The 23,615-nt window shown below is 41.2% G+C and overlaps 1 protein-coding gene across 1 annotated transcript in view; it reads left to right on the top strand.

The window, feature by feature from the left end:
- LOC132779216 (T cell receptor alpha chain MC.7.G5-like) overlaps positions 1-23,615 on the top strand; it is a 100,713-nt gene that overhangs the window by 13,387 nt on the left and 63,711 nt on the right. Inside the window, exons 4-5 of the mRNA XM_067469570.1 lie at positions 5,740-6,039; positions 9,881-9,884. Of these exons, the coding sequence (XP_067325671.1) occupies positions 5,740-6,039; positions 9,881-9,884 (304 nt within the window). The remainder of the gene's footprint in view (positions 1-5,739; positions 6,040-9,880; positions 9,885-23,615) is intronic.

The raw sequence follows: 23,615 nt of genomic DNA, 5'->3' as shown, positions 1-23,615 counted from the left end.
AATAATAAATAATAAATAAATTGAGGTGGTCTTAGAATCAAAGAAATACAGTATGTACATAGGCAGAAATCTTGAAAATGAGATCCAAGTCTACACAGGAAATTCTGTTATACTTCCTATACCTCTTATTCTGTCAGGTTTTACAATGTATTGTAATGTAATATAACTGAGTCATGCACTGCTAATAGGCTTCTATTGGAAATGCAGAGTCATGCATTAACTGTATATAGGGAATCATTTGGGGAATGTGTTCTGGCCTAGTCCTGGTGATTGTGAATGATGTAATCCTGGGTCTGAGTTAAGTTAATGAGTTGGGAACCAATCAGAGATTGCTATGTGTAATTGTATAGAATTGTATATAAGGAAGTCATGTAGAGTGTATACTCTCTCCTTGTGCTGTGATGCTGTTTGCCGAAGGCTATATGTAATTAAAAGAACCTGTCTGCTAAGACAAGATATAACTGTATGCTGTGGTAAGTTTGTAATATCATCTAGACTGGGGGAAAGACAATGGTAAAACTGACAATGGCCAGGCATGTGCTCCAGTGTCTGTAAAAGGTTCCAGAGTGACTGCAGGCTGTGGGAGCAGTTGACAGAAAATACTGTGCAGGAAGAAGTTACTGGAAAGCGCTGAAGTTGTGCAACTGATGTGCTGCTGAATTGTGAAATTAATCTCAACAGGTTATGGTGCCCAGAACCAGAGAGCTGTCTCTGCCATTATGGCCTTCAGTAGTCTCTGCTGCTAGTCCAGGAGGAATCTCTTTGAGCTAGATTGTCTGTGTTTTGTCAGTTTTTCTGTTGGGTTTTTTCTCTTTTCTAGTGGCATTACATTCTGCTCAGCCAGGAAAATATATTGTCTTGTCTAGATAGGGTTTTCAAAAATCACATAGGCTGATGGTATTATTTTTCAATAGAGTCAGGATGGCCATCTGTCGGGAGGGCTTTGATTGTGTATTCTTGCATGACAGAATGAGGTTGGACTAGATAGCTCTTGTGGTCGCTTCCAACTGTATGATGGTTCTAATGCTGCCGTGATTGACTGTTAGGAATGGTGGGAATTGAAGTCCAAAACACCTGGAGAGCTGAAGTTTGCCCAGGCCTGTTCTCACATCTAGTAGCCCAAGCTGTTTCTTCTTGCTATTGAGACATTCAGGCACAAGGTGGCAATCTTAAACTCATCCTTTTTTTGATGGAAATTCAAATAGGAAAGACTGTTTTATTTAGCTCATGAAACCTCCTGGTCGCTAACCACATCCTGTGGTCTACCATCACTTACCTCCCAGGAGGACTGTTCTGCGTTTCAGTAGATTTTCTTACAAGGCAATGATTGCAGAGTGTCAATGGAAAGCCCTAAGGCCAATGACAATGATTCTATAGTATTGAACCATTTCAGTTAAAGTGAGGCCAATCTGCATTCATTTTGTGATATAAATGCACACCTAGAGTATCTTTTTAATGGCTGCAAAACGTGAGTTACTACTTTATTTATTATTTATTTACATTATTTATATTCTGCCATTCTCACCGCTCAGGGGACTCAGGACGGATCACAATGCACATATCCATGGCAAACATTCAATCCCATAGACACACAACATATATAGACAGACACACAGAGGCTATTTAACTTTCCAGCTTCTTAAGGGTATGCCACCAGGGGAGCTGTCACTTCACCATCCCCTTGTGATAGCGATGGAGTACTTCCTCATTCTTTTGCACACCGCTGGAGAGTTTTATGGTGTCGTAAATTAGTTAAATTAACCTCTCCGCAAAAACAGTACCTAAATGTCCGACTTGACAGATGCAAATGTCTTTCGGGCCCCAAAGGTCAACAGCAAGCTAGGCAAATGGTTGGGAGCTTACTCCGACCCAGGCTGGCTTCCAACTAGTGACCTTTTGGTCAGTAGAGATTTTAATGCAGCTGACTCCCGCATCACAACAAGCTTTAGGAACTGCAATTCCCCTTTAGAAAACTTGTTCCCTTCCCTTGCTGTTTAATGTCGAAAAACATCACTTTTGCAGTCCAAAAGTGGACTTTGGGCAATGCCATGGATGTGTGTGTGGCCTTTTGGCAGTTCACACACATCTGTGGCATTGTCCATGGTTCAGAGAAGGTTGCCATTCCCTTGGCATGCAAGTGTGAATGATGCTGAGACATGAAAAGCAAAGCCCGAGTCAAGGCACCATTTAAAAACCAAGCATGTCTTTACAGTCTCCCTGTTTGAAGGCAATACTAAATGAATACAAAACAATCTGAATGAATGCAAACCTTTAATTCATACAAGCCATTAATTTGCATTAAAATAGAGCCAGGGAAACCACTGAAAACTCAATGTGTCTTTACAACCAAATTAGGCTTCTCCCTGTTTTTAGGCAATGCAGACGGAATGAAAATGAAGCAATTTAAATAAATGCAAATTGCCTTTTGAAGCTCCTTTCTCTTGGGTCCAAATTCTATTCTTAGTCCTGAATAGGGTAGACCCAGTGAGTTAATTGTATTTACGTGTGTGTTAACTCACAGTTCAATGATTAATGCAATAGGTCTACTCTAGTTGGAACTAAACAAAAGGATTTCAGCCAAAATTTATTACGAATGATCGGTGGCAAAAAATGTGAGGTTGGTGAAAAACCACCCAGTTTGTTTCATAGCTGAATAGCAATTTCAGCTTTGGTTTCTTATATCAGCCGAATTCTGTTCCGAAGACAGGCCATAATCTAAAATCAGTAGTATTTGTCCTTTGTTTTATACTCTAGTGTCCAACAGAATCTCCTACACAGTTCCTTCTGCAATGTCAGGAAATTTTGATTTAAGGTAATGGTTCCCCTTTCTAACCATGCGAAGAGCTAACCAAAAAAATTTCACCTTCTGACTTGAAAGGAAACCAAGAAAAAAAAGACAAGAAGAAACCATAGACCTCTTGTTCACATTGAGAAGGAGACAACCTTTGCTTCTCTTCTGCTTTCGAAAGCCATAGGAGGAGGAATCACCTCTAGCTGGATCTCCAAGGAGATGTGAAAATGTACCTTTGTTTAGTGAAGCAAAAGTTTGGACTATTTTTCTCATGTAAGTGTGACCATCTTTAGAACATCTTGACTCCTGATCACAAGGAAGTGGGTGCCGGTCAACCATTTTCTCATTTAGTCATTTTTTTTTCACCATTAGCTTTCTTCTATTGACTGATAGAAATGACTATCTACTTAATACAGCTGTTGACTTTCGTTTCATACCATCTGGGTTTTAGCCCAAATTGTAAAATAAGGTATGAAACTCTAGATGTAATATAGCCTCAATTCCATTTACGTTTGACCTAAAACCTGGAGCAATTGCAGTATTGCCATTGTCTCCTATAATCAGCACCACTACTACTTCTTGGAAGGAAGAGTTCTAGGATGACATCTACTAGCAGTACCATTAAATCTCAGAAGCAAAAGTAGTACTAGAATGAGATATGCCAGAAATCTATTTTACTGTGCTTGCTACATGTATGATTCCTATTCACAATAATGCTTTGTCTTGTTGATTATAGTTAATTGAAGTCAACGTAACAATTGTGCATCTTTGTACAAAGTTATGACATGGACCTGAAGAAAGGAGGAGTTAGAAGAGAAACACAAGGAGAAAGAAATGAAGGGATACATGGATAATGATTAACAGGTAAGACACTGAACAAAAAGGAGAAAAGGAGTGGGGAAGTATCTGGAGAAATGGTGTGGTTCACAATGAAAGAGCAGACTTGGGCAGAAAACAGCAAAAGAAGCAATGTAATGGGATGCTTTGTTCCAAGTAGAGAAATAACTGGAAATAATATCCAAATATCCATCTCTTTTGGAGGAATAGTGCAGAATATAATCTGCAACCATGGATTCCCTTCCTAAGAAGTACAAGGAAAGTTATGGCACAGACCTTTGGTTATTCTGATTTTGAGAAGAAAAGTTGGTTGAATATGACAATTGATGAAGGCAGCAAGTCTACCTGTGATGTTGTGATAGAAAATGCAGCCAACCATTATTGTGCTGTGAGCCACACAGTGGTGGGAAACGTGGGAGGACTCACACAGAAACCTGAAGGAGGAGTGGCTGAAATTGTTTCCTCAGAGCCAGAGTTCACTTCAGTGGAAGTCCTGGATGTCTCTAACATGCCCAGTGAAGGAATAAGAAAGGATGCAGTCCTGATTCAAGCATGTCCAGATCCCAGAGATGTTCCTTTTGGATTTGCAAAGACTCAACTCCTGCAACAACATGGTTAGTGCTGCCTAGAGGACTATAGGCATTGTACTATAGGAATTATCCTTTCCTTCCAGCTCTGTGTATGTCACCATTCTGGTGCACCACAAGAGAGTATGGCAGGGACATACTCTAAATGTTACTGTGCTGTAACTCTTGAATTCTCCTTCATTTCTGGAGGGCCACATCTTCACCCCTGCAGTACCATCTTTTATGGTCAAGAAAGATGTATATGGAGTTGCCACATCAACTAGATCTCCAAGAACAACATGAAGTTCTATATCCCAACCCTATAATTAGAAGAGAGAGAGATTAAGAGAGATCCACTCTTAATGATAGTTTGACAAAGTTCTGTGAAACATAATGCAGACACTTAGGATCTTCATCTAAGTGCCTGCCAAGTGGCTTTCATATGCCAGGTGGAGATGAGGAGCCAGCTCAGCTCATATGGTGACCTAGTTCCAACAACTTGATTAAAAATGGGACACTTTTAGATAGACCATGCTGGCATCCTGGCTGCCAACCACATCCTCTGGTTACCCTTTCTCTGTTTTAAAATTGCCTTTTGAGTTATCTTCCATGGTGAGAAAGAGAGCTCGATATCATCCAGGTGGAACTCAAAGTTCAGAAGCTCTTTGGAGAATAATATTTATTCCGTTCCTTTCCAAGTTACTTCTTGGTTCTTACCACTTCTTAATGAAGGAAGATGGTTTCTCCTTGGGCATTGGTTTTATTATTAATATCAGTCTTCAGTAAGTAATGGTCAATTGATTCCTCCATTGTGTTTTCAGGAGGGGGCTTCATGAGAAATTCTCATAGCTTGCGATGTGTGTGTATAATATCATTTTATATCATTTTTATTGGCCAAACATATCTCTAAGCTCCTTATTTTGTATCTGTGTATACTTGTGGATGAGGTTGATACCAGATAAAAAGATAATTTAATGTTGAAATGTTATTTTTAAAAGCAATTAGTTGCAATAAAATGCCAAGTCCCACGAATATAGTTTGTATAGTTGCAATAGTAAATTCACAGTTCTTAAAATCTGCATTCTTCTGTTTTAAAATTCTCCTACAAATATTGTCTTTGAGTAAAATAATTAGAATAATCAGAATTTGGACTCTTCTGGCTTATGATACAAACCAACCCTCAGCCATATGGTCACACATGTCCTGTAATTAAATCAGAATTAGAGTTATACCATAAAAACAATGAAGTCAAGTCTATTTTGGTTACCATAACTATGTATTTAATGCTTTGCTTATTGCATAAATTAGTTGCAATCTTAAGAAGTGTTCCATTTTTGTTATTTTGGAATGAGGCACCTTCCCTCAACTGAGCTCACAGATTATGTTTGATTACAAGCAACTAGTTATTTCCAAACTGTGGTGGGATGTGTTTTCTGAAGTAAATATAGTTTAGATTTGAATTGCAGCTGCAGAAAAAGAAGACACCTTTTTATCTTCCAGATCTATTTTTCTTATAGAATTTTAATGCCATTACTTTCTCTGCAGAAGGGAGAGTTGGTGGCTCAGTTGACCAAATGGATGGAATTGTGACTGTTACCCAAGGAGGCCACATCTCAATCCACTGCCACTATGAAATGTCTTCTGATTACCGAGCAAGTCCATTCTGGTATATTCAGCCTCTTGGTGAACGTCCCAGGCTCCTTCTGAGTGATATAGGAAATGGGAATTTCAGTGAACAGTCCCATCAAGGTTTTGAAGCCAAGCATGATAGGAAAAATAAGACTTACAACTTGGAGAAAAGAGCCATCCAACTGAATGATTCAGCTGTCTATTTTTGTGCTGTGAGTGACACAGTGGGATGGACTGGAAGGGAAGCCTACCAAAAACTTGACAGCAACAGAAGCAAGAAGAAGCATTTACAACAGAGTTGATCAGACTGAGGTCCTACAGATGAAATTCTACAGATATGTTGGAACTACTACTTAATATTTTAACAAATGTTTCAGCTATGGATGAACATAAAAAAAAAGACAAGGAGATAGTTGAGACAGGCTAAGAGAAATTTGGGAATCCTTTCCAATTCAATACATAACAAAAAATCTACGGGTCCTAGAGCAAATCAAGCCCAAATGACTACACTTTGTCCATATCATGAGAAGACAAGACTCACTAGAAGAGACATTCGTGCTTTATATAAGGTATAAGGCAGCTGGAAATAGAAAGACAGCATCATGGATGGATGGATGGCCATGGCTTTGAGCAGGGCTGTTGAGGATAAGGGGACTTGGAGATTTTTCATGCATTTAAGTTGAAGCTAACATGATGGCAGTCAGCAAGAATGAAGGTAAGTCTTCATAAGCTTCATATTCTTTTGCTATAATTCCCTTTAAAAAGCTCTATCCTGATAAAGCAACACTAAGAGTGCATCTACACCAGGCATGGGCAAACTTGGGCCCTCCACGTGTTTTGGACTTCAACTCCCACAATTCCTAACAGCCTCGGACCCTTTCCTTCCCCCCCCCCCTCAGCTGCTTAAGCCCATGCCTGTGTTATAACATGTATCATTCAAGTAAGACTTCCAGAATATATTATCCATTTTACATATTCCAAGGGAAACATTTGTGGTGGGAATGTGGGACAATCTGACATTATACCAAGCAGCTTGGTAGATGTTGGGTTTTGTGTCAATATGGATACCATTATGATAAATTTTATAGGACTGTATCCAGAATTTAGAGTACATGGCTGATATTACTTATTCGTCTCATTAGAATCAGTTGGCCAACTTGAAGCTCAACCAAGGGTGCATCTACACTATAGAATTAAAGGAATGTGACCATTTTAATTGCAATCATTCAATACAATGGAATGCAGGGATTTATAATTTGTGATTGGCAGAGAAGACTAGAGTTCTTGTAAAACCACAACTCCCATTATTCTATTGCATTGAGCCATGGCAGTTAAAGTGACAGTTAAAGAGTCCCCGGTGGCGCAATGGGTTAAACCCCTGTGCCGCCAGGACTGAAGACTGACAGGTTGCAGGTTCAAATCTGGGGAGAGGCGGATGAGCTCCCTCTATCAGCTCCAGCTCCTCATGTGGGGACATGAGAGAAGCCTCCCAAAAGGATGATAAAAACATCAAATCATCTGGGCGTCCCCTGGGCAACGTCCTTGCAGACGGCCAATTCTCTCACACCAGAAGCGACTTGCAGTCTCTCAAGTCTCTCCTGACACAACAAAAAGAAGAAGAAGTTAAAGTGGTGTCGAATTTTATTTCTACAACTGAGATGTACCCTAAATCTCATTCCATTCCATTGTAAGTATTTATATAGGAGCCGTGGTGGTGAAATGGGTTAAACCGGTGTGTTGACTAAATTGCTGACTTGAAGGTTGGCGGTTCAAATCCGTGAGACAGGGTGAGTTCCTGTCTGTAAGCTCCAGCTTCCCATGCGGGTACATGAGAGAAGCCTCCTATATTTATTTATTATTTATTTACAGTATTTATATTCCGCCCTTCTCACCCCACAGGGGACTCAGGGCGGATTACAGTGTACACATATATGGCAAACATTCAATGCCAATTTGACATACAACGTATACAGACATACACAGAGGCTATTTAACCTTTTCTGGCCACCAGGGGAGCTGTCACTTTCATCGTCCATCTGCGACACCGATGAAATACTTCCGCATTCCCCGCATGCTTTGCTGGAGTCTTTTTTATGGCCTTGTAAATTAGTTAATTTAGCCTCCCCACACAAGGTGGTACCTAATTTTCCTACTTGACAGATGCAACTGTCTTTCGGGTTGCAAAGGTCGACAACAGGCTACACAATTGGTTGGAAGCCCACTACAACCCGGGCTGGCTTCGAACTCATGACCTTTGGTCTTAATGCAGCTGACACTCAGCCAGCTGCGCCACAATCCCGGTGGTAAAACATCCGGGCGTCCCATGGGCAACATCCCTGCAGACAGGCAATTCTCTCACATCAGAAGCGACTTGCAGTTTCTCAAATAGCTGACACAATAAGAAATAAGTATTTTATATACATAATAAACAAGTACACAACTGCTTTAGGAAAAAAGTACACTCTTGTCCAGATAGAAGTTAGGACCTGACAGTAAGAGCAAAAAAGGAGGGTATTTGCTATTACTATGAATGGGATAGTGTGAAATTAACTTTTACTGGAGTGTTCTCCCTATATTAGAGCCAGATTTCGAACCCAAGGTAATATGAGTCCTTATAGTTCATTGGAGTTTACTTTCACATGGTCTCATAGTGATTTTGGAATCAATGGGTTTCAGTTAGTTAAAACCACGATTGCTTGTGGCTCAGGATGACTAAGGATGGTTTTTGTAAAGTGTTTGAGGACTGTGCTCCTAACAAGTTCCAGCTACAGACTACATTTTGGAAAGGGGGCTAATTTAATAGTCCAACCAGGTATGTAATATGAAGCGAACGTCCTTCTTTGTCTTTTATGTATTGTGGAATGAGAAATGAGTCTGAAAACGATAATGAGGTTTGGAAAGGGACAAAAAACAGTCATGTATGGGCAATAGAAAGCAGGGTATGTTTCCCTTTAGTGCAGAAACATAGTGATATGATTAGAAAGAATGAATCTATGGGGTGGAAAGTCTGTTTTGCACAACAGAATTATAGCACTGATTCCAGTTTAACTGCCATTGCTCTGTCCTGCAGAAATGTGAGATTTGTAGTTTTCTAGGGTATTTGAAGGAGCCCCCGGTGGCGCAGTGGGTTAAAGCACTGAGCTGCTGAGCTTGTTGACCGAAAGGTTGCAGGTTCGATTCCGGGGAGCGGCGTGAGCTTCCGCTGTCAGCCCTAGCTTCTGCCAACCTAGCAGTTCGAAAACATGCAAATGTGAGTAGATCAATAGGTACCGCTCCGGCGGGAAGGTAACGGCGCTCCATGCAATCATGCCGGCCACATGACCTTGGAGGTGTCTACGGACAACGCTGGCTCTTTGGCTTAGAAATGGAGATGAGCACCACACCCCAGAGTCAGACATGACTGGACTTAATGTCAGGGGACTACCTTTACCTTTAGGGTATTTGAAATAATCTAACAAAAACTGTATTGCATCATGAAATTACAACATCCTAGATCAGGCATGGGCAAACTTCAGCCCTCCAAGTGTTTTGGACATCAACTCCCACAATTCCTAACGGCCTCAGGTTTAAGCAGCTAGGGGGGAGGAAAGGGCCCGAGGCTGTTAGGAATTGTGGGAGTTGAAGTCCAAAACACCAGAAGGGTCAAAGTTTGCCCATGCCTGTCCTAGATAATAGTGCTCTTTAAGCTATTTGATACATCAGACCAACAGCTGTTGTTGTTGTTGTTGTTGTTTATATCCTGCCTTTCTCTCCGTGGGGAGTTAATCCTTTTCACCCAGTTTGCCAGTGATCAGCACCATTTACTGGAAATTTTCTGCTCACTAATATAGAATAGCATCGGTCCATGAACCACTAATTTGAGTAGCAATCAAGCCATGGCAACTAAGTGGTACCAAAGTGTTATAATTAGATATTAAGGAAGTTATGAAGCTGAGAAAAAACTTTAGTCAAGAAAAGATATAAAAAACTGCAACAGGACATGACAGAGTGATCATTCTTAATTTTTGTTTACAATGGGTTAAACCGCTGAGCTGCTAAACTGTTTAAATTTGGGGAGTGGGGTGAGCTCCTGCTGTCAGCCCCAGCTTCTGTCAGTGTAGCAGTTTGAAAACATGCAAATGTGAGCAGATCAATAGGTACTGCTTTGGTGGGAAGATAACGGTGCTCCATGCAATCATGCTGGCCACATGATCTTGGAGTCGTTTACAGACAATGCCGACTCTTCGGCTTAGAAATGGAGATGAGCACCACCCCTCAAGAGTTGGACACGACTAGACTTAATGTCAAGGGGAAACCTTTACTTTACTTCATGTAACATGGCAGAGAACAATTAATTGATGTTTCATGGCAGCTCACAATTTATTTTTGGAAATGAGACATTGTTTGATTTTGACATTTTATATAAGGGGCATCATTTTACTATACGGTTCTGGTCCAGCTTACCTGTCTGAACGTATCTCCTTCTACGTCCCATCTCGGAGCTTAAGATCCTCTGGGAAGGCCCTGCTCTCGGCCCTGCCTTTGTTTCAGACACGTTTGGCGGGGACGAGGGACAGGGCCTTCTCGGTGGTAGCCCCCCGCCTGTGGAATTCGCTTCCCGGGGAAATTAGATCATCATCATCCCTCCTCACCTTGTGGGACCTAGCCTTTGGGCATTCAGGTTAAAGGACAATGGATAATATTTGACTATGGCTTGGCAGTGGAATTGGATAAGTGAAGCGGAGTAATCATTAGTATATGACTAGATAAATAGCCACCAGACCTTTTTTTTTGTCGTGTCAGGAGCGACTTGAGAAACTGCAAGTCGGTTCTGGTGTGAGAGAATTGGCCATCTGCAAGGACGTTGCCCAGGGGATGCCCGGATGTTTTGATGTTTTACCATCCTTGTGGGAGGCTTCTCTCATGTCCCCGCATGAGGAGCTGTAGCTTATAGAGGGAGCTCATCCGCGCTCTCCCCAGATTTCAACCTGTGACCTGTCAGTCTTCAGTCCTGCTGGCACAGGGGTTTAACCCACTGCGCCACCAGACTGGCAATAGCTAAATGGATTGTAAGTATACTGTTTAAATTTTTATTTTAATGTTCATGTTTTTAATTGTTATATTGATATTTATATTTTATGAAGCGGCATTGAATTGTTGCCAATTGTAAGCCGCCCTGGGTCCCCCCAGGGGTTGACAAGGGCAGGGTAAAAATGTTATAAATAAATAAATAAGTAAATAATAAATACCACTGTATATAAGGGGACTTGGGCATCTACAGGTTTTGGTTTCCATTGGAACCAAATTTTAGTGGATACCCGGGGCTCCTACATATACAATTCCAATAGCTACACATGAATCGAGGAAGTTTGTATTGTTATGCAAAATCAAAAAGCTTCTGCAGGTGGTAGTTTATGTAGAGGTCTCTTTCACTGTGTGTCAACTCGGCAAATACTCTCACACTTCGTTTGGGAAATGGAATGCAACTGTAAGTCTCACCAAGTAAGCCTGAGAATAAATTGGGTCTAGAAGCCTCGGGGGCACAGTGGGTTAAACCTTTGTGCCAGCAGGACTGCTGACCAATAGTTCAGCAGTTCAAATTCAGGGAGAGCGGGTCGAGCTCCTTCTATTGGTTCCAGCTCCCCATGCAGGGCATGAGAGAAGCTTCCCAGAAGGATGATAATACATCAAACATCCGGGCGTCCCTTGGGCAACATCCTTGCAGATGGCCAATTCTCTCACACCAGAAGCAACTTGCAGTTTCTCAAGTCGTTCCTGAAACACACAAAGTATTGGGTCTCTTTTTGCTCACTTTCGCATAAACAATTTGACACTACTTTAACTGCCTAGTCAATTTTTAACAATGAATTTTGAAATCACACCTTGTTTTGACTGTATATTAATCTTTGCTCTGTGTATATTAATATGTGTATTTTACTGAATGTTTTGTGATGTGTGCTTAACTATGTTGTGCCCCACCTTGAGCCATAAAAAGAGGCAGGTAAGAAATAACAGCAACAGCAACACACTGGATGCTAGAATTTGTAGTTTGCCTTGGAGATTTCTAGAAGAATTCTAAATACTTTATGAAACTACAGAGTATAGGATTTCATGGGCTTGACAATTTGAAGAAAATTAAAGCACTGTAGTTCTGAAGTGTAATCAATTCCACTGTCATTTGGAACCTCAAAGATAGTCCTGAAAGTAAGAGTAAAGATTGTAATTGTTTGCCTTCAAAGTATTTCTGACATTTAGCAACCCTAAGATGAAACTCTCATAAGGTGTTCTTTGCATACTTTGTTCAGAGAGGTTTGCCTTTATCATCCTCTGAGGCTAAGAGTATGCGGCACGTCTAAGGTTGCCCAGTGGGTTGTAGCTAAATGGCAATTCAAACTCATATCTCCAAAGTCTTAGTGGAATCCACAGTAGCAAGCCCATTAAAACTTAAACCACTGACAATATAGCTATACAATTCCATATTAGGAAGAAATGTAATTAGGTGATGATATTTTTATTTATTTTATTTATTGTGTCATCAGCAACCAGACAATTGTATTACATTTTTACCAAAAACAAACAAACAAACAAACAGACAGACAAAACACAGAATTTGCAAGCATGGTAGTTGATTAAATGTCCTTTGACCAGTACCTGGCCACTTGGAGTGCCTCTGGTGTTACCATAAGAAGTTCCTCCATTGTGCATGTAGCAAGGCTCAGGTTGCATAGCAGCAGGTGGTCAGTGGTTTGCTCTTCTCCACACTCGCATGTCGTGGATTCCACTTTGTAGCCCCATTTCTTAAGGTTGGCTCTGCATCTTGTGGTGCCAGAGTGCAGTCTGTTCAGTGCCTTCCAAGTTGCCCAGTTTTCTGTGTGCCCAGGAGGGAGTCTCTCATTTGGTATCAGTCATTGATTGAGGTTCTGTGTTTGAACCTGCCACTTTTGGACTTTCGCTTGCTGGGGTGTTCCAGCGAGTGTCTCTGTAGATCTTAGAAAACTATTTCTTGATTTAAGTCATTGATGTGCTGGCTGATACCCAAACAAGGGATGGGCTGGAGATGTCACTGCCTTGGTCCTTTCACTATTGGTTGCTACTTCCCGGCGGATGTCAGGTGGTGCGATACCGGCTAGACGGTGTAATTTCTCCAGTGGTGTAGGCCGCAGACACCCCATGATAATGCGGCATGTCTCATTAAGAGCCACATCCACTGATTTAGCGTTGTGAGATGTGTTCCACACTGGGCATGCATACTCAGCATCAGAGTAGCATAGCGCAAGGGCAGATGTCTTCACTGTGTCTGGTTGTGATCCCCAAGTTGTGCCAGTCAGCTTTCATATGATATTGTTTCTAGCCCCCCTTTTTGCTTGATGTTCAGGCAGTGCTTCTTGTAGGTCAGAGCACAGTCCAGAGTGACTCCCAGGTATTTGGGTGTGCTGCAATGCTCCAGTGGGATTCCTTCCCAGGTGATCCTCAGAGCTCGTGATGCTTGTCTGTTCTTAAGGTGAAAGGCACATGTCTGTGTTTTAAATGGATTAGGGATCAGCTGGTTTTCCCTGTAATAGGCAGTAAGAGCACCTAGAGCTTTGGAGAGCTTCTGTTCAACCATCTCAAAGCTCCCTGCTTGAGCGGTGATGACACTATCATCAGCATAGATGAAGCTTTCTGTCTCTTTTGGTAGTGGCTGGTCATTTGTGTAGATGTTGAACATGGATGGGGCAAGCACGCTTCCCTGAGGCAGGCTGTTCTTCTGTTTCCGCCATTTGCTTCTCTTGACCTGGAACTCAACAAAGAAGCTCCTGTTTTGTAGCAGGTTTCCTATGGGGCAAGTGAGATGGTAGTCCTTTGTGATATTATACATTTTTCTCAGGAGGAGGCGGTGGTTTACGGTGGTTTACGGTGATGACAATAATATGTAACTGGTTAACACCAATCACTCTGGCCCACTTGCAGAATGCCTGGGCTATGTTTTTGTAAAGGCATTTCCTGCTGTGGGAACAGGGAAGGTGCGAAGATGATATTTGGATCTGGAACCAAGCTGGAAGTGAGATTTGGTAAGAAGGGAGAGGGACTGAATTCTCTAAACAGAGCTTATCGTAGGAGGAGGGTGGTCAGTGCTGGTATTCGTATTTTTAAAAATATTGTTGGTTGATGGTTGTTTCAAGTGGTCCCATAAGTGACTGATATGGAGTTGGTGGGTTTTTGTAATGGACTCTCTTGCTGTGGGAAATAACTTCAATGCACCCACCATTGGTTCTGGTTCGAGGCTTACTGTGCTACCAAGTAAGTAGGTGGAACATATTTGGTACCTTTTTATTGTTGTGGGCCTCCATTTCTGACTTGTTGCTCCCGTAAGGCAAACCTATTACAGGGTTATTTTAGTTAGACTAGTTCAGAGAGAAATTGCTTCTGCCTTCCCCTGAGGCTGAGAATGTGCAACTTGCCCTGGTCACAAAATGAGTTTCAATGGCCAAGAGTTGATTTGAACCCTAATTTATTTATTTATTTAATGTTATTTCGGATACTTCTACCCCGCCCTTCTCAACCCCCTAAGGGGGACTCAGGGCAGCTTCCAACCAGCATATGTTGATGCCTACAATTCGCACAATAAATACATAGTAACAATAATTATAACAATTAAAACATTACATTAATACAATAAAAATACAATAAAAAGCCAGCCTGGTGGCCATCGTTTTGCCAAGTCCATAATTAATAAATTCATTCCACTTATCATAGTCCGTTTCCAAAGCTTTAGTCGTCATTGTCCTTTGACAGTCTGCCAGATTACCCAAAGGCCTGGTCCCATATCCATGTTTTTAATTTCCTTCTGAAAGAGAGGAGGGATGACGATGATCTTATTTCCCCGGGGAATGAATTCCACAGGCGGGGGGCCACCACTGAGAAGGTTCTGTCCCTCGTCCCCGCCAATCTCGTTTCTGACAAAGGCAGGGCCGAGAGCAGGGCCCCTCCAGAAGATCTTAAATTCCTAGGCGGGATGTAGAAGGAGATACGTTCAGACAGGTAGGCTGGGCCGGTGCCGTATAGGGTTTTATAGGTCAAGACCAGCACTTTGAATTGTGCTCCTGAGTCGTAGTCCAGTGCTCAAACCACTACACTACACTGGCTAATTTATGATTCTCTATGCTTATTACTTTTAATTAGCAACATGATGGGGGGAGGTAAGACCGTGATTGCTCTAAATCAGCATTCATATTGGGTTAAAGTCATGCAGGTGTAGGGCAATGGAGGGCGATGGCTCCCATATCTGTGAGGCTATGAAGCCACACTGGATTTTAGTCCAATCTTTAAAGGAATGGTCCAGGGTGTGAAATCCATTCTGGGGATGGGTTTGACACCAGCTATAACTTCTTTAATTATATTTCCAGTGTCCATTGGACAGTGAGTTTGCTCCAGGTCTGAGTTTGAAATTTTTAGTCTGTCACCAAAACAGTTTCAGTACTTTGGATAGTTCCTTTTAATATTTTATTTATTTATTTATTTGAACACAAACAGTGTCATTCCCGACTGAAGTAAAGAGAACAAAAAACCTAGAGAGAGAAAAAGAACACACGCACGCACATATATGGAGACACACACGTATATATTATGATGACTAAAACTAACCTAAAACAATAAATGTTAACTAAAACACTAAACTATAAGTAACTAACACTAAAGAACTGTGAGCCCCGGATTCAAACTGTAGTAAAAAAAGCAACAATTGAAATCAAAATATAGATTATTTTACCATTAAGATCCAACTAAAGCCACAAATTATTATGTTGTTAGGTGTCTTATTGCTCAAATTTCCATAAATGGTTTTCAAAACACTCCGGGCTTTAGTCCAAACTTTAAAGGAATAGTACAGGGTGTGATTCCATTCTGAGGATGGGTTTGACACCAGAAATAGTTTCTTTAATTATATTCCCAGTTTCTGTAGGACAGTGAGTCTGCTCCAGGTCTGAGTTTGGAAATAGTTCCAGCAGTTTGGATAGTTGCTTTAAACATTCAAACAGTAGTGAAAAAAAGCAACAATTGAAGTAAAAATATAGATTATTTTACCATTGAGATATAACTACAAAACTTAGTGGAATGATTAATATCTGGAGTCACAAATTATGTTGTTTTAGGTGTCCTGTTGCTCAAATTTCCATAAATGGTTTTCAAAACCTTCAAAAAGTCTTGCCTTGGAAAGTTCCTTCAAACTTTGGACTAAAACCTGGAGTACATTTGCAGCCACACTGCCATCTGACCTTCCAGCTGCCATTACAAACAAGTAGAATGAAAAACAGTAGTGATAAACTAGGATGGATTACTTGATTGGATGAAGAGTGGTGCTGTTGGGGGTTTTTGTAATGAGTTGTATTGCTGTGACAACAATGATCGCAAGGTCATCTTTGGAACTGGAACAAAGCTCACTGTACAACCTGGTAGGATCCTAGAACGTACTCTGTTTTTGCTGGCTCTGTGTGTGTGTTTGCAGAATATTGGTGGTAATAGTGGAATATGTGAATTTGGAGTGTGGTGGAGTCTCCTTCTTTGGAGGATTTTCAACAGAGGCTAGATGACCATCTGTCAGGAGTGCTTGGATGGTGTCTTCCCTTCTATGAAGTCAAAGGAGAAATAAAAGGCTTTTGCTTTAATGCCAGGAAGCAATGTTGTAATGAAGCCAGGGTCAAAGCATCCTAACTGTACACTACTAAATGTAGCTATAGATATTGGTGGGAAGTCTTCTTTAGACATTTCCAGAGGACAGTATTTGTGCCAAGCCTTCATGGCCATCCACCATTGCTCTGGGATGCTCCATGCTTTATGAATTTAATACCCAAAAATATATTAAAATTGTAATAATATTTGAGTTTTTTTCCCATTGAAGGTTGGCAGAGATTCTAAAAAACCAAAACCAAAAACTAGTCTAAAAATTGGTATATGTGAGCTTATATATTAATTTTTTTTATTAGCCTCAACCCAGCTAATCAACCTTTTAGAGGCAAATGCCTTAGATTCAACCAGAAAATAATAATATCAAGGTAATTTGAAATAGGAGCCCCCAGTGGCGCAATGGATTAAACCCATTTGCTGGCAGGACTTGCTGACTGACAGGTCAGCGGTTCAAATTCGGGGAGAGTGGGTTGAGTTCCCTCTGTCAGCTCCAGCTCCCTATGTGGAGACATGAGAGAAGTCTCCCACATGGATGGTGAAACATTAAAAAAACCCCAAAAACCAGGTGTCCCCTGGGCAATGCCCTTGCAGACAGCCATTTCTCTCACACCAGAAGCGACTTGCAGTTTCTCAAGTCACTCCTCTCTTACACACACACAAAAATAAAATTAATTTAAATAATCGAAATAATCCATTCTCCATTCATTTGTATATGCTGCTTATGTGGATACCAAAGTGAGCCTCAGATAATGCAAAAAGCTACTCTCTTAGGCAATCCCTCATTGTCCAAGTATGATGTCCTTCCTAGGGTTTTATTTTTCTTGGAAGATGCCTGTGCGTGAGTTTGCAGCCTTCTTCTGCCTTCACAGCCTTCACAGCCGTTGTAACATGTACCATCTTATCTTCCACCTGATCCACCATTGAGGTCTTCAGGTCTTTGGAAGCAAGGGATGCAAAGAATTTCTCATGGAAAGCTACCTGTAGTTTTTGTAAAGGAATGTTTTACAGTGTAATTCAGATTATGTGGGCTCCAAACTCACCTTTGGAAGAGGAACAAGTCTGAAAGTCAACCCAGGTACTTAGGAATGAAATATGATGTTTGGACACATACACAAGTGGAAACTAGTGGTTTTAGTATTGATACAGTGGTTTTACATCGGTTCTGTTAGTCTGAACTTTAAAGCAGAGTTTCTCAAACTGTGCTCGTCCAGATATTTTGGACTTCAGTTCCTACAATTCCTAACAGCTGGTAAGCTGGCTGGGATTTCTGGGAGCTGAAGTCCAAAGCATCTGGAGGAGCACAGTTTGAGAAAAACTGCTTTGAAGGAATTAACAAAATTCTAAATAAATTTGGGATTGTGGTTCAGTACTTCGGATAGCTCTTTTATTGTTGGGAACAGATTGACCTCTCTAGTGCTTGTGTGTCAAACTCAAAAGCCTGTGGCTCAAATCAGGACCTCTATGTGGACCTCCAGATGATGGACTACAACTCCTGTATTCCTCATCATTAGTCATCATGGCTAGAGGTGATGGGGGTTGCGATACAGAAGCACCTGGAAGGCTGCAGTTGGATCTGTTTAATCAGGAGAGTGGGGTTTGGATTTAGATGCAAGACTTGTGAATATGATATTTGACTTTAAAATGTCCTTTAATCTTTCCCCAACCTCGGAGCTACAGGTGATTTAAATTGCAATTCCCACTATCCCCAGTCCTCATGGCAGATAATCAGAAGTGATGGGAGTTATTGTTCAATAACTGGGTAAGAACTAAAGAGCACCAACATCTGTGTGTGTGTGTGTGTATCTGACCCTCTGTATCCATGGATTCTTCATCTGTAGATTCAATGGCCCTTTGAAGGTAACCATAAAGACTGATGTGGCCCTTGATGAAAATGAATTTGACATCTCTCATGGCATAAATACCTGCATGAAAGGGGCAAATGGGCAATTAACTTTAACCATTCCAAGCACCTTGCTGAACTACATATCCTCACACAGCTTATGGGAGAAGCAAAGAGGGTACCAATAACTGTCTAGAGAGTAAGAGAAAAATTTCAGACTCTGGGTTATGTAGAATAGACTGATAAGTCTCTTATTGACCATTTTTTTTCCTCAGCAAGGAAAAGGTGCCTTTTCCGAATAGTGTAGAATTCCTTCACCATCCATCAAGGACCATAATCCACTTAAGGTCTTGACGAGATATAAGCCAAGTTGCTTGGACAATAGAATGCCTTGGACTGGTGGGTTTTTGTAAGGAGCTGTGTCACTGTGAGCAATAATAACGTCCAGATCACCTTTGGGTCTGGCACAAAGCTACAAGTTTTACCAAGTAAGTATGTGGGAATTTTGGACCTGGTCTCATTTAGTAAAGTATGAGATACATTTCGAATTAATTGCTTTTTGGGGGAAAGAAGAAGGCAAGAAAATGAGATCAAGACTTAAGGGTCACCCAACTTGGCCTGTATCTGCTTCACAATGGTTGCTTATTCTCGCTTCTTTTTTTTTTCCTATCTCTATCCTTAGTGAAATGTCCACATATGTTTATGCTAAAGCAAATGCCACTTTAGATGTGTATCAGGGACAAAGATGTATATCCTAATGTTAGGTAGGATCTGATATATGAGCTCTACTGTATTCCCCAGATGGGACTCATGAGCCCTGAAACTGAGCAGGAAGGTAAACAGGTAATCGAGATAGATGAAGATTATTCAAAGCATCAGTATTTTATAGAATTTCAGAATTATCCAAATAATGACAAATTTGCATGAGAGGTATCTAAGGTATATTGGTAAACCTTATCTGAGGTTTATGTGACATGCAAAGAATGTATCCATAAATTGTTTGTTGTTTAAAAGAATTTGGCCCTATATGAAACCACTAAACAAAACTTTTGGCTGTCGGCCCTGAGCACATAATGTTGCACTTCTAGCATAGCATAAACGACAGAGTTCAGCAAGCAATACAGTCATGGGGAAATGTCAGCTATATGGTGATCAGGCTCACTAAAACATACAGCTGAATCTTTCATTCTTATTTTATACCAGCTACCATGTAAGTCGAGACCCCGGTGGCGCAATGGGTTAAACCCTTGTGCCAGCAGGACCAAAGACAGACAGGTCAGAGGTTCGAATCCGGAGAGAGCACAGAAGAGCTCCCTCTGTCAGCTCCAGCTTCTCATGCAGGGACATGAGAGAAGCCTCCCACAGGATAGTTAAACATTCGGGCATCCTCTGGGCAATGTCCTTGCAGACAGCCAATTCTCTCAGACCAGAAGTGACTTGCAGTTTCTAAAGTCGCTCCTGACATGAAAAAAAAAAACATATAAGTTTCCTTTGTCAATATAAAAGTAGTACATGCCATCAAATTCCTTCTTTCTTTCTTCCCTCTCTTCCTTTAAGCAGGGAGAAAAATAGCAGAAACTTCCTTATTTCTGGCAGAAATGGAAGCAATGGAAAGAAAAGTTTTTGTTTTCTAGTACATCTAGTTCAATTGCTTCTGACCAGAAACATTGTGATGTTCAATGTATTGCCGAAGGCTTTCATGGCTGGAATCACTGGGTTGTTGTATGTTTTTTCGGGCTATATGGCCATGTTCTAGAGGCATTCTCTCCTGACGTTTAGCCTGCATCTATGGCAAGCATCCTCACAACCTCTGAGGATGCTTGCCATAGATGCAAGCGAAACGTCAGGAGAGAATGCCTCTAGAACATGGTCATATTGCTCGAAAAAACCTACAACAACACATTGTGATCTTCATTCTCAAAAAAGCAATTTCAGAGAACTAGACTTTTCTTTCTACATGTTGCTTTTGGTGAAATAAAGTAAGAGGTTGCAGATGTGTGAAAATCTCCAAGCACTAATGTTCTCCTATCTCTCTTTGAGACATTGTGCAGTTTTTGTCAAGGCAGGAAACACTGTGGGTACACAGGTGGAAGCAGTAAGGTCTACTTTGGACATGGCACTAGACTGCTTGTAACACCAAGTAAGTTCAAGATGCATGATGAATCCCTCCCCGTATCACATAGGGACCTAAGAGCCCAATCCATGTTGGATAACGATATCCCAATCTTCTGGAGTGGCACAGATTGAAGCTCTCTGGCCAAATGAGAGAGCCAGGTTGTCAATATGGTTGTGGGTCACTTCCAAGATATCAATATGGTTGTGGGTCACTTCCAAGATGTACGAATGTTTTAGAATTCTCTCTCAGACCCACAAACCATATTTTCACAGGGTACATCTGCACCATCGAATTAATGCATTTTGATACCACTTTCCCAGCCATGGCTCAAGGCCATGGAGTCCTAGGAGTGGCAATTCTACAACTCCTTTAGCCTGCTCTGCCAGGTAATGCTGGTGCCTCGCCAAACTCCAACTCCTAGTATTCCATAGCATGGAGCCATGGCCGTTCAAGTCATCTTGAACTGCGTTAATTCAACAGTGTAGATGGAACCTCATCTTCTTGCTCCAAAGATAGTAGCTTAGAAAACACCAATGAGGTGGATATATTTCTGGGGGCCCTTCCTCACAGCCCTATATCCCAGAATATCAAGGCAGGAAATCCCACATTATCTGCTTTAAACTGGAATATATGGCCATGTGGACTCAGATAAACCAGTTTAAAGCAGATACTATGGGATTTTCTGCCTTGAAGTTCTGGGATATAGGGCTGTGTGGAAGGGCCTTTGGTTGATCTGTGTGAGAACAGACTATAGGAATGAAACTATCCTTGTATAAAGCAGACTTTGGATGACCTGAAGTCTAATTGTAGGAAGATGGAACTGAAGTCAACAGAGCTAGCTCTCAGCAAGTGTTCATATTGAAATCAATACCTGACTCCTGTTGACAGTTTATTAAATCAGTGGGATTTACTTACATAATCCCACAATTAAGTCAGTGAGTAGAAACTAAACAATATTAGTTGGGTGTAAGCAAGATAGGATTGATTCACTGTGAATTTTTAACTTGCACCTCTAGAAATAATGTGTTGGTACTTTTTTATATAAACGTTTCAGGATACAGCAACTGTACTTACGTTTGTTGGGGGATGGGAGTGGTGACACTAATAAAAATACTACAAATTGCACACAAATTCCTGTGATGAAAGATGGTTCAAGTTTTAGTTTTGTTCTGTTTTTCTAACATTATTCATTTGAGCCCTTTTGATAGCTATATCAAGAGCTCCCGGTAGTGCAATGGGTTAAACCCTATGTGCCGGCATGACAGTAGACCAAAAAGTCGGCGGTTCAAATCTGGGGAGTGAGGTGAGCTCCTGTCTGTCAGCTCCAGCTTCTCATGCGGGGACATCAGAGAAGGCTCCCACAGGATGGTAAGGCATCCTGGGCAACATTCTTGCAGACAATCAATTCTCTCACACTATAAGTGACTTGCAGTTTCTCTAGTTGCTCCTGACAAACACAAAGCTATGTTAGCCAAGTTTGTGTAAGGCTCTGTTTCACTGTGTAATTCTGGAGGCATAGAGAAAATGACTTTTGGCAGTGGAACAAAGCTGGCAGTTCATCCAAGTGAGTCTTACTAATAGACATTCATAGGTGTGCATATTTTCTGTAGTGCTGTCCCAGAGCATAAAATGTTTCAATATTTTGTATTGAACTGCCATTTCCAATGCCTTGGACTTCAGGTGATGGAGGGTGGTTTGTTGGAAATCACGTCTGATTTGTGGCAATCATAAGGCAGGGGTTTCTTGGCAGGATTTGTTCAAAGTGGTTTTTGGTTTCCATTGCCTTCATGAGGCTGAGCAAGCGTGCCTTGCTCAAGGTCATCCAGTAGGTTTCAATTGCTGAATTGGGGTTCAAATCCTGGTTTTCCAGAATCCTACTTCATCATTCAAGGGAGCCGTGGTGGGGCAATGGGTTAAACGCTTGTGCCAGCTGAACTGCTGACCTGAAGGTCTGCAGTTTGAAACCGTGAGACAGGGTGAGCTTCCATCTGTCAGCTCCAGCTACCCATGTGGGGACATGAGAGAAGCTTCCCACAGGATGGTAATACATCTGGGCATCCCCTGGGCAACATCCTTGCAGACAGCCAATTCTCTCACACCAGAAGGAACTTGCAGTCTCTCAAGTTGCTTCTGACACAATAAAAAAAATCAACCCACTATACCATGCTGTCTTTCTGAGCTGCTCTTTTTATTTGTTAGTAGAAATAGAGAGAATTATTATTTTTTTAAGCCATGAAAATTGTTTTAAAATGTTTGACTTGTTTTCACTGTTGAAAAACTCTCCTGGACTGATGAGAATATTCATAATTCATGACTTTTTCTGGACAAAATTCACATGTCATTGACTTCCATAGAAAATAGCATTTTGTGCGCAGAAAATAATACTTTAGAAAGAAATATGATTTCCTTTGCAGAAAATGCTCTTTCCTATGCAGGGAAATGTTATAATTGGGGATTTGTTCTGACCCAGATCTACACATTTTTTGAGCTGTATAGATGAAGAAAAACCTTTTTTGTCTGTGCAGGAAAATGCTTTATGCATAATAATAATAATAATAATAATACTTTATATCCCACAACCATCCCCCTGAAGAGAACTAGGGGCGGTTCACAAAAGCACTCAAAAGTGCAACACACATAAAATACTAACCATACATAAGTATATAAAACAATAACAATGTAAATTTACAAACAATTTTACATAACATCATGCGAACCCTTTTTAAAATTCAATAAAACACAGCTGTGGCTTTGGATATAAAATAGGCTATATTCAAGTATCAATTCCATAAAATGCAATAAAAGAGAAATGAGTCAACTCAAATTTATCAATGAGATTCTAATCAGGGTTGAAGGCCTTACTGCAGAGCCAGGTTTTCAGGTTTGATTAATAAGCATTCGGGTTTGATCAAAGAGAGTGGGGGCTAACCTAATTTCTCTAGGGAGGGCATTCCAAAGCTGGGGAGCCACCACTGAGAAGGCCCTTTCTCTTGTCCCCACCAACTGGACTTGAGATGGAGGGGAAACCGAGAGGAGGGCCTCCCCAGTAGATCTTAGAGCCCATGTCAATCCATAGAAGGAAATGCAGTTCGCATGTTCTCCCACAGTGAGGACATTGGTTTCCAGATAGAAGGTGGTCTCGGTCAGAGTTGGCTTGACGTGCCTTCCTCTTGGCATGTTTCTCCCTTTCACCCT

Source organism: Anolis sagrei, chromosome 6 (assembly GCF_037176765.1).
Source record: "Anolis sagrei isolate rAnoSag1 chromosome 6, rAnoSag1.mat, whole genome shotgun sequence".
Lineage (NCBI taxonomy): Eukaryota > Metazoa > Chordata > Lepidosauria > Squamata > Dactyloidae > Anolis > Anolis sagrei.
The sequence above is the reverse complement of the archived record's forward strand: the minus strand, read 5'-3'. Positions and strand labels throughout refer to the sequence as shown.